At 45.9% G+C, this 11,533-nt stretch overlaps 1 protein-coding gene across 1 annotated transcript; it reads left to right on the forward strand.

The window, feature by feature from the left end:
- The first annotated feature begins 264 nt into the window (after positions 1-264).
- On the forward strand, positions 265-5,530 carry SIGLEC15 (sialic acid binding Ig-like lectin 15). Its single transcript, XM_010021822.1, has 5 exons — positions 265-382; positions 478-861; positions 2,535-2,894; positions 3,920-3,950; positions 5,434-5,530. The coding sequence occupies exons 1-5, from the start codon at positions 265-267 to the stop codon at positions 5,528-5,530; spliced, it is 990 nt and encodes a 329-aa protein (XP_010020124.1).
- Positions 5,531-11,533: the final 6,003 nt, after the last annotated feature.

Genomic DNA, 11,533 nt, shown 5'->3' on the forward strand with positions numbered 1-11,533 from the left:
CTGATTAGTGTAACAAATATTATAATATAGTAGTGTGTGTGTGCATGCATTCAAATACAGGGCTGCTACACTGGCCTAAAATCACCAGAATTCTTAATACACGCAAAATCTAATTTTTAGCCTCTATTATTGTTATTATTTAAGAAAAAAGCAGTCTCCAAGCACATACATGTCTGTTAATTGCAAAAGACTGTTACACAGCTTAAGGTGTAAGGATTCATTTGACAAACAAGAGGTCTGCTTAGGAATTAAATCACTTTCAACATGAGCTCTGCTGCTGTGTCTGGTGCCAGATCCACAGTAACTGGGCTGCGCAACTATCTGCAAGTCCTCAGCAAGAACACCAAGCAGCACAGGGCCACCACGGGAACACAGCATCATTGTCTGTCCAACCACAGAGCAATGCAGGAAGGATGGCCAATTTCCCTCTTAAACACTGCAGATAAATCAGTCTTGATCATCTCTTTTTGCTTCCAGGCGTGCAGTCCAATGGTTGGTCCGTTCACGTCCCATCTGACATCACTGGTGAGCTTGGGAAGATGGTTATCCTGCCCTGCACCTTCACACACCCCTACAAAATATTTGACAGGACTCTCACTGCCATTTGGAGGATCAAGGAACCTTACAACGGCACAGTTGTGTTTAAATGCGTTAGTCAGAGCACCAGCGAGCTCTGCAGGACTGCCATCAGCTACAAAAACAAATACAAACTGCTTGGCAACCCCCGGCATAAAGACCTTTCCATCAGGATTGACAACCTGACCTGGAGTGATAGCGAGAGATACTTCTGCCGGGTGGAGCTGTCTGGAGATACACATGACAAGTATGAAAGCAGAAATGGGATAAAGCTGCATTTGATTGGTAAGAGGGCAGAAGAGACAAAGGAGGCAAAGCCTCCACATAGGGAAGTGAGAGCCACAAGATATGGAAACTGATGAGACAGTCTTCCAAAGGGTTGGCTTTCCAGCTCTGTGGATAGTTTATAATATTTGGGCAGGGAATACTCATTGCCTTCCATAGTCTTCCAGTATGAGACAATGAGTGCAAAGCAGGGAAGTGAATAGAAACAAAAGTGGTAAGGAAATAGCCAGGCTCTGGTGCTGCTGTAGGAACCAGACAAGTCTAGTATCTAAAGAGACCAACAAGAAAGCTGGAGAGGGGCTTTGGGCAAGGGCCTGTAGGGACGGAACAAGGGGAATGGCTTTAATCTGACAGAGGGGAGACTGAGATGAGATTTTAGGCAGTAGTTCTTCCCTGTGAGGGTGCTGAGGCACTGGCACAGGTTGCCCAGAGAAGATGTGGCTGCCCCATCCCTGGCAGTGTTCAAGGCCGGGCTGGATGGGGCTTGAAGCAACCTGCTCTACTGGAAGGTGTCCCTGCCCATGGCAAGGGCTTAGAACAGAATGAGCTTTAAGCTCCCTTCCAACCCAAACCATAGGATTCTATGATCCCATTCTGTCCATGCAGCACAGGATATGTATTGGCAGCAGAGAGGCAAGTTGGGGTCAGCAGCCCATGGGAAAGGGTCAAAGACATCCTCTTCATTAGAATCTACACTGGAGAGCCTGAGTGCTGAGCGCATGTTAGCAAATGTAAACACATGAAGCCCTGGATGATAACAGGCAATTGGAAAGACAAGACACCAGGTAATTGGGTGCCATAAGTTCATATTCCTCTGGACCAGCAAACAATAAGTACCAACAGCCTGAAAACCATCTCAGGTCAGTAAATGTTAAACACTATTCCCATCTCCCTGAGTACACAGTAGATCAGAGGATCACTGGGAGACCTGGGTGGACTCGGGAGGAGACTCAGACCTCACCCACAAGTGCCATGTGTTGGATGATTTTGCATTTGAGTTGCGAAGTGCAACTGCCTCAGGTCTGCTGTGCACTGTGGGGTCCAGATGGGACCCAAGGGTGAGCATGGAAGAAAACATTTGAACCCAGCATGACCTGGCTTCAGTGTGTACTTGAGCCCAGAGCCCCACTGTTTGCTGGGCTGCACACCCAGATTGTGAGCAGCAGGTGGAGGGAGAGGATTCTTTCCCTCTGCTGTGCTCTGGGGAGATCACCCCCTGTAGTCCTGATCCAGCTCTGGGGCAACAGCACAAGATGGACATGGAGCTGTTGGAGCGAGTCCAGAGGAGGCCACGGATATGCGGAGAGGGCTGGAGCAGTGCTGCTCTGGAGACAGGCTGAGAAAGCTGGGCTGGTTCAGCCTGGAGAAGAGAAGGCTCTTTAAGGGGAGACCTTAAAGCAGCTCCCACTACCTAAAGGGGCTACAAGAAACCAGGAGAGGGGCTTTGGACAAGGGCCTAAAGGGACAGGACAAGGGAGAATGGCTTTAACCTGCCAGAGGGGAGACTGAGATGACATCTTAGGCAGAAGGTCTTCCCTGTGAGGGTGCTGGCACAGGTTGTCCAGAGAAGCTGTGGCTGCTCCACAGTGTTCAAGGCCAGGCTGGATGTGGCCTCATTCCAGATTATTTCATTTTAGACCCCTGACACACTTTTCCTCCCCTGACTTCTGCAGCTGCCCCCAGGATCATTAACATCACTGTCAGCTCCAACCGGGATCACACATTCCAGGCACGCTGCACTGCGGAGGGGGAGCCAGCACCTGCCCTGACCTGGACCGGACCACCCTACAGCAACCTCAGCTCCATCACCAGCACCAGCCACCGCGTCACCAGGGAGCTCCAGTACTTGTCGCATGACGGGAAATACACCTGCACTGCTGTCAACAGCCACGGGAGAGCAGAGGGTGCTGTGTACTTCTATAGGTTCAGATCATCCAGCAGTTCTTTCCTCCTCAATCTGGTCTTTGTGCCACTGGGAATTAAAGTGCTCATTCTAGTGGTGATACTTATCTTCACCATTTTCTCAAGAGGAGGTATGTATCCCTGTATCCCTCAGTAGTCTTCTTCCATCACACTGGTAATCTGCAATGTGATGTGGCAGGTAACATCAGTCAGGAAGGGCTGGGTTTGTTTTGAGGGGGTTTAAATGATTTATATGATTTTCCACTCCAGAAAGATATTTCTAAGAGGAAATCTAAGAGCAAGTAAGAGGTTGCTCCTGGCTGGCTGGTCACTGGCTGCAGAGCAGAGGTCCCCTTTGGGAAGGGACCTTTGAAAAGACGGAGGGAGCAGGAGTTCTCCTGCACTCAAGGAGAAAGGTTATAACTAACAGATAGGCAATTAGCAGAGAACCTGCTGCCTACACAGCCAGGTTTTAATTTATTTGTTTTTTCCTGAAGCAGAATAATTACCACCTCTTCCCCTGGAGCCCATAGGTAGGATTCACCTTTGCTGCATCCCATGCAACACTTCAATCTCCTGGCATGGGCATCCTCATCTTACAGACCACCCCTCTTGGTCCCCCAGGCCTTGCTACCTGGGTGCTTGCCCATCATTAGTGACATCCCACCTCCCATCCACACCAAAGCCATGAAAGCAGGGGAACCAGGCTTGTGGGAGGTGAGAATCAGCTCATAGAATAAGGAATGAGACCTACCAAGAAGCCCAGAGGCTGCCAGTCCCCAGACCACTGCTCTGTGATACCGGGGAGGAGGGGACTAGGAAGGACTCCTGGCTCTGCATGTTGGGCGGGACAAGGTGTCACATCACCATTACCCATCCATAGAGACGGTGTGATGTCAACACCTTGCAAAAGACACTGCTTGTCTTGAACTGTAGAGGCTGTAAGACCAACCAGAAATGCTTTGCTCCTAATATTCCAGTGCCTAATTCCCACCCCCATGAAGACAACCACACACCTGACAAAAGATCTTCTCCCCATTCACTGGAGTATCACGACCACCCTCCAGTGCAGCTCCCGAGCACCTCTAAATTAGTCTTGCCTCCCCAGCTCACTCTGACTGCATTGCTAACCCATGTCTTCCTTCCCACTTCACAGGTCCCTCCTCTGCTCCATCCAGCTTGGCAAGGTAAGGATGTTTTGCCTTCTGCTCATATTATCAGTCAGGAGGGAGGAGATAGCAAAGGAGAGAAATGCAAGGTGTCCTTGCTCTTGGCAACAACTTCTGGCCTGAGAGCAGGCTCCTGGGACAAGGATAGGGCTGGGATGATGGCCTCTGTGAGGGACCAGGACGTGGGCACTGCTGGGAGAAGGCTCTGCCTTGGGTACAGCTGAGAAGAGACCCCACTGATGTGAGAAGGGACGGGGGCAGCAGGTTGGAGAGACCATAGCACATGGATGCTGCAGCAGAAGTTTAGGTGGGCCATAGCCCCAGAGTGTGGTAGGAAGCCACATTAACACAGCACAAGAATGACCCACCCAAAGGACAAGAAAGGGGAACCAACTGGGATGGGGTCTGTACCAGGCTGAGGAATGATGAACAGGAGAGGGGAAACTGCACAGAAGCCTTCCCCTCCCTCTGCACCCCAGTCTCTAATGGAGCAGAAAAGGTGCCCACCCCAAAGCTCATGAGCTCTGACAAGTATGGAGGAAGATACGGAGATATCAAGCAGCCCACGTCAGAGCCAGCTTAGGTGTGGCAGGGCCCAATTCTTTGGCTGGCAACCATACCATACTCCCACAGCACGCTTGGCATTTCCCATTGCCCAGCACAATGCCGATCTTGAATACTGTGGCCAAGCTACAAAGGGATGGAAGTGCAGGGGGAACAAACAAACTAAAACCCAAAAACAACCCTTAGACTGAACCTGAAGAAGCTGTATCTGAGGTCAGTATAATTACACCTGCCTGGGGCTGCTCCCTTCCACCGACTTACTCCTGTGTGATCACAGAATCCCAGACTGGTTTGTGTTGGAAGGAAGCTTAAAGCTCATCCACTTCCAACCCCCTGACATGGGCAGGGACACCTTCCACTACAGCAGGTTGCTCCAAGCCCCTATGTCCAACCTGGCCTTGAACACTGCAAGGGATGGGGCAGCCACAGCTTCTCTGGACAACCTGTGTCAGTGCCTCAGCACCCTCACAGGGAAGAATTTCTACCTAAGATCTCATCTCAGTCTCTCCTCTGTAGAGTTAAATTTGTAATAATTATTTGCAAAAGCATGGTTCCAGTGATTCAGAGTGCCTAAACAACACTGCACTCTTGACTGTGTTTCAATAGATACATACATAGATGACAGCTTAAGAAACAAGATCCTCCACATTCTACATGAGAAGATCCTGCTAAAGAGAGGTTTGTCACAACCTCCTGAAGCTCGGAGCAGCAGGACAGTAGTACTAGTTAATGCTAAAAGTGTTGGAGATGACGCTGGATGCTTTAAGATTTAAAACAGTAGATGTAACTCAGACACCTGCTGCAGAAGGAAAGGTCTGTATCAGACAGTACTGCAGACATTTACTCTGACACTCCTTAACTACTAGTTGAAGCCACTTTATGAACTCTAGCGCAGCCATAAATGTGTCTTCATCTTACTCAGTTCTTCTATCACCAGGTCACAGCCACAGGACTCCACCTATGAGAACTTTGACCGCAGACATGGTGGTGACCAAACTTTGCCAACACAAATAACAGCATCGAGATGCAGATGAGGACCAGGCAGCCTCATTTGCACCCATGATGCCAATTCCCATTTGCTCTGTACGAAGGTGCCTTTTCCCAGGGGATATAAGACTAATGCTGGATGATGCACAAAAGGTCAAACAGGCCTTGCAGCCACATGATTTCCATTCCTGACACTGCTTAAAAGCCAGAGAAGCCTTTAAAGGGAAAAGGGAAGAAAAGAGAACTCAGAGAGGGATGGAACTGGAAGAGCAGCAGAGGACCTACACAAGATGTCAGTTCTAACCCAACCAGTGTGTTTTTAGGCCGTATCAGGTAGTGTTGAGCAAGCACATAACAGTCTACAATTTTTCTCACATCTTTTTGCTCCGGCGTTTTTCAAATGTTACTTCAGAAAGCAAATTTTTACCACTCCACTTGTCAAACTACATGCAGCTTCCTAGAGCCAGCAAGTGAATTTTCATGTTTCAAATACCAGCTGTGAAAAAACCACTACGTGAATTTCTGCTAGTTTGGGGTTTTGTTTTTGGGTTTGGGTCTTTTGTGTTTTTTTGTTGTTTTGTTTTTTTTTTGTTTTTTTTTTTTTTAATTATTATTCCTTAACTTTCAGAAGAGCTTGTTTAAGAGTTTAAAGGAAATCATAACTTCCAAGAGAAGTCCAAGCAAAAAAGATGAAAGGTTTTCCAAAAGCTGGTAGACAGTAGAGCTGAAAGCAAGGCTTGCAAAGGGTGATCTGTACTGCAACACCACTGCAGCTCCTAGTGCCAATGTGCACACACAAGCAGAATCCTGGTGCTTTGTGATAAATATGCCACAAAAATGTTCTAATAAACCAAACTGTCACTTCTTTAAAAAAGAAAAAAAGCCAAAGAAAATTATTTCCAAACAGTTTCCACCTGCGTGTTACACGAAGAAGTTCCCTTAAGACCCCACTATTCATCTCTCCTGAGATGAAATTGCTGCTACAAAGTCACTTGCCATCCACAGGCAAGTCTCTAACCCAACTGTGTACGTGCTCCAAGACCAGGTGAATAGACCTAGCTTATAGTATAGGATGATGAAAGTCCACCTGGAGTCTTGGTCAGGCAGACAAAGGTCCAGGAGATGGCTGTGAAGAGCAACAGGCTGGCATAGAGGAGGATGAGAAAGAATTGAAAGATAAGTGGTGACAAGAACTCACTGGATTCAATGCTCTGTACAATCATACCAGAGCAGCTGCTAAAAAACTCTTTCCTTAACAGTTCCACTTCTGGTAGCGCAAGCTGCTCATGAGTCACCATCAAGCCTGTGGTTCTGCTGCAAGGTCATCCCCAGCCTGGGAACTGTTGAAGTTCAGCCTTTCACTGTGAAAGGAAAGAGCAACTTTAAATTACTTGGACAGCATAACAAAGGAAAATACATAAATAAATGAAAAAATAAAAAATACAAGGAAATACTTTAACCCTATCTTTTAGATCCCAGTTTAAAATCCCAGCAGTGGAAAAGCTATGTTTAATAAAACACAGGGAAAGATGCAAAGAGAAAAATTAAGTTACTGAAGACAGCACAGTCATGGACAGTGCTGTGGATTGTAAGCTCAGTTTCATAGGTGTCACAGGAAGAAAGAGATCTCGGAGATATTAGTTGAACAAACTGAATTGGATTTATGAGCCCTTATTATTTATAGACATAGAGTAATGAGAACCCATTTCTACTTATGTATGGGGTTGAGGCTTGGCTAACAGGATTTTTCTTTTGAAAACTACTTCTTTAACTCAAGCAATTGGGGTCCAAATAGAAGTATCAGATCTTGTGCCCCAAAACCCACCTGGGGTGCACAGGTGTGACCTGTTGTGTGTTGTCAGCACCCTACACTCAGTGTGCTGCCAGCAAATGGACAGCACAGAATCACTGCAGGAATTTAGATGTGAGGAAACTCAAGGATTAGCGCTGTTTGACTTTCACTTACTTGGCTTCCAGTGCACAGCCCATGTTAGTGCAGGAAATGAGAGAATATGGATATCCAGGTACAGGAACCCACTACATCCCTAGGAAAGACAGAGGAATTTGCCTGAATCCTGCTCCTCTTCCTGGTAGAGAGACCTCTAACCCATCCAACTAAATCGATCTTCAGTGGGAAGAGTCTGCTCTAAACATTTCCCTCTCACTACCTGCTGTTTTGCTCTTTGGAAAGCGAAGGGTATGGGACAGGTACAGAGGAGAGATCTTGTAACCAACAAAGCCCACTCGAGTGTGTGTGCACAATAAAGTGCCTACAGGACAGCGTTGTGGGGAAAGGTCTCACACCTGTTCTGAGAAATCAGCACAGCCAAGTGCCTCTCAACAGGAGGAAGAAGCAGGAGGAATTAAGAGGTCCATGTACAGTTGCAGGGCTACAGTCTCATCGGGACGATGGAGATGCTGTGGGATAGCTCACAAGCCTGAAGTGCTCCCATGGATGGATACAGACTTTTCAGGAAGGACAAGCTGAGGATGACGAGTTGTCCTTCATATGAGAGTGCAACAGCAATGACAGGGCACTGTCCAGGGGTGGATGATAAGCCCACTGACAGCTTACAGGTCAGTGTTAGTAGGCCAACAAACAGAAGTGATGGTGTGATAGGTGCCCACTGCACCCCAACCTGCCCAGGAAGCACGTGAAGAAGAAGACCCATGTTGGCAGGTCCTGGTCCTCACTGGGGACTCAAAACCACCACTCAAACCAGTATATACTGGAGGGACAAAACACAGGAGGACACATGCCAGGAGGTTTCCAGTACTGTCCTTATCTGGCCTAACAAGTGTGTTCCAGTTCACCTCCTTTCTCCTCCCAGTTCACACACAGTCAGGGTTTGGGAGGATTTGGCCATTGCTCTGTTAAGCAGCTTCCAGAGCCAGTGGTACCAGCTCCCCTCCCCACACCACCACAGCCCCTGTGGGATGCTGTGGAGTCACCCTGAATAGGAAGCATCCTCTGCATGTCTCATGCATCTTGACATCTGGCTTCTGGTTTTCCACTCCACTGCCTTAAATTAATGCCACATTCAGCTGTTAGGTCCATTTCCCTATTTGTCCTCATTTTCTTAATTAATACTTAAGCTGAAGTCCACAGGCAACAATTCATCCCAATGCAACATCTGCTGTGCAAGGCAAAAGAGATAGATATTCATTCTGCAACTAAACTGCACCAATTAACCAAAAGGCATGCTTTGTTATTAAGCTGACATTCCAATTTCATCTCCTTCTACTGCAATCTACAATGCTAAAATCAACACAAAACTGTTTTCCGAGATTACCTGGCGACATTTATGATGTGAACAAGAACCCTGCAGTTCAGGGTAGGAGGGAGGGTGGGAAGTACCGAGAACATTAAAATCTTCCCAGTAAACAAGAAGAAACAAGTCATCAATCTTTTGGGCACCATTTAGTTGGGTACCACTATTATCTAGGGAGAATAAAACCCTAGGTTCTGATGTTCATATTTGCAACAGAGAACAGCTAGGGGTCTGTTACTTAATAAAACTGCTCCCCTGTACCCGAGAAAAGCATAGGTTCAGACTTCTACTACTGCCATGGTCACTAAGAAGCTAGAAGACTGGTTTGGTGTGACACATACAGCAAAAGCTCATGGGGAATTCTCCAGACTTCTTAGTGCCTACTATAGTATTACTGAGAGTACTTTAGCCATGATAAATAACTTGCATCAGAATTATTCAATCAAGAAATGGCAAAAAACTGCAACAGTATATTTTCTATTCCTTTTCAGAGACTCACTAAGTGGTTTGTACTGGAAGGGAGCTTAAAGCTCATCCAGTTCCACCCCCCTGACATGGGCAGGGACACCTTCCACTACAGCAGGTTGCTCCAAGCCCCGTCCAACCTGACCTTGAACACTGCCGGGGATGGGGCAGCACACCTTCTCTGGGCACCCTATGCCAGCACCTCACCACCCTCACAGGGAAGAACTTCTACCTAAGATCCCATCTCAATCTCCCCTCTGGCAAGTTAAAGCCATTCCCCCTTGTCCAATCCCTACAGGCCCTTGTCCAAAGCCCCTCTTTTTGGGCACTAAGTTATTCTTGGACCTGTTTCAATGGTCAAAACAAATGGATATGATGGTGGTGTCAGCAGTGTTTACTGACAGCAGCAACTTCTTTCTCTAGCCCTTCTCACCAGCAAAGTCCTCAACAAAACTGCTGTACCACCAGCACTGGAGGCAGATTTTTCTCCTGCTTCCCTCCACATGATCAGCTTTCCCTTCATTTGGGATAAATACCAAATTCCAGCCTGGGTCAGTCGTGAGTGCTGAAAGAACAGAACCTGTGCATCGTCCTACAGTCGCATTACTACAGAGGTTTGAGGGATTTTGACAGGACAGAGAAGCATTATTTCTGCCATTACATAGATGAAATTTCTCCTGGGCTCTGCGCACAAAACCAGGCTGTTGTGTCACACACGTCAACTCCAGGATGTCAAAGAGAAGAGTCTCCAGACCTTCATCAACTAAGCTGGCATGCCCCATCATACCTTCCGCTCAAAGAACAATTATTACCTGATGTGAATTCTTCAAAATATCATGGTGCTTGTCACAAATTACTTAATTTTTCATTTTTATTTTGTATGGTCTTTGCAGACATAGCATGTTATAAATACAACATTTGTAAAAACTCAACAGCTGAAACAACATCTCATTTTCAAAGTGCATGTCAAACATATATTCCTGACTTTTTCACATTTTTATGCAACTGCTCAGTAACATAGAATCTAATAAAAACAGTGCTTTTAAGTCTTTGGGGAGGGGGTGGGAAAGCAGCAGAATGTATTCTTCCAGACATGAATTTTCCAAAAGAGTCTGTTAGAAACCATGCTGTGTTGCTATCCGCTTAATATACAGAGGGATGTACATATGTGTATATATTTATAGGCTCGCAGATAGAGCAAAGAACTCTAAGACCACATTAAGATGAAGGTGATCCAATGACCCAGCTGGCACAGTTAGCAGAATCTATCAAGAAGTAAAAAGTGTTTTTTTCTCCAAGAACACCAGAACCACAGCAACACTCCAAAGCATTACTGACCAGACAGTAGGTAGCACACTTCCTTCCCCTAGTGACCAGAACTAATGTTTTAACCATGTGTACCATGTTATAAACATGTACCAACATGATACATGTACCAAGTACCATGTGTTATAAACATAAAGGCACAATTAATGGAGGAAGAGAAGCAGCAATCAGTGCTCAATCACCTCAAATAAATCAGTGATGAAAGGGACAATCAAGAAGCAACTGGGAACACTCACCTTCTTCTTTCCCTGAACAAAAGTGCATCTTATGATCAGACAAGGCAACAAAAACAGTCATTATTCAGCTGAAACAGCAGATTTACAGACTCATGGTTCATGCTTTGGCAACAGAATTTGAAACAAGTGATTACCAACTTCAGTACAAGAAAAATATCTTTTCACAGTGTCTTCTAAAGTTCTGTCATATCATAAACTTATGTGGTGAGTGTCCACCTGCTAAATCAGTATTTCCTAAACAACTAGACTTTCAGAATTAAGGAATCCTATCTAACGTGAACATAACTTAATGATCCCCTGCCAGACACTGGAGATCCAGAAAATGTGTCTCAGCATTTAAATCCCCTGACTTAAAAAGAACTTGGCTAGAAGTTACCTGCATTCAATCAAGTAATATGTATGGGTATTCACTAGTATTTGGAAAATAGGAAACCCCAAAGTTCTTTTTTTAGTTTGTATTTACAGAAGTGGGAGAAGATTGTAGACATGCCTTCCAACTACAGATTTCTGTGGGAGAGCGAGAAAAAAAAGTCAAGATTTAAAATACTATTTTTTCCAAATACAGAGATTTCACAAGTCTCCAGGCACACTCACATAAGATTAAGTTAGACTGGTTCAGAAAGTCAAAACCTCTTTCTTACACAATACTCCACTGATTTTGAACTGGCCTGAGTGATGACACACTGGAAAATAAAAGGCACAACGCAAAAACTTAAGATGTTACAGGATAAGCTTTCCTGGCTAATGATTT

Source organism: Nestor notabilis, unplaced genomic scaffold (genome assembly GCF_000696875.1).
Source record: "Nestor notabilis isolate BGI_N333 unplaced genomic scaffold, ASM69687v1 scaffold8979, whole genome shotgun sequence".
Taxonomy (NCBI): domain Eukaryota; kingdom Metazoa; phylum Chordata; class Aves; order Psittaciformes; family Psittacidae; genus Nestor; species Nestor notabilis.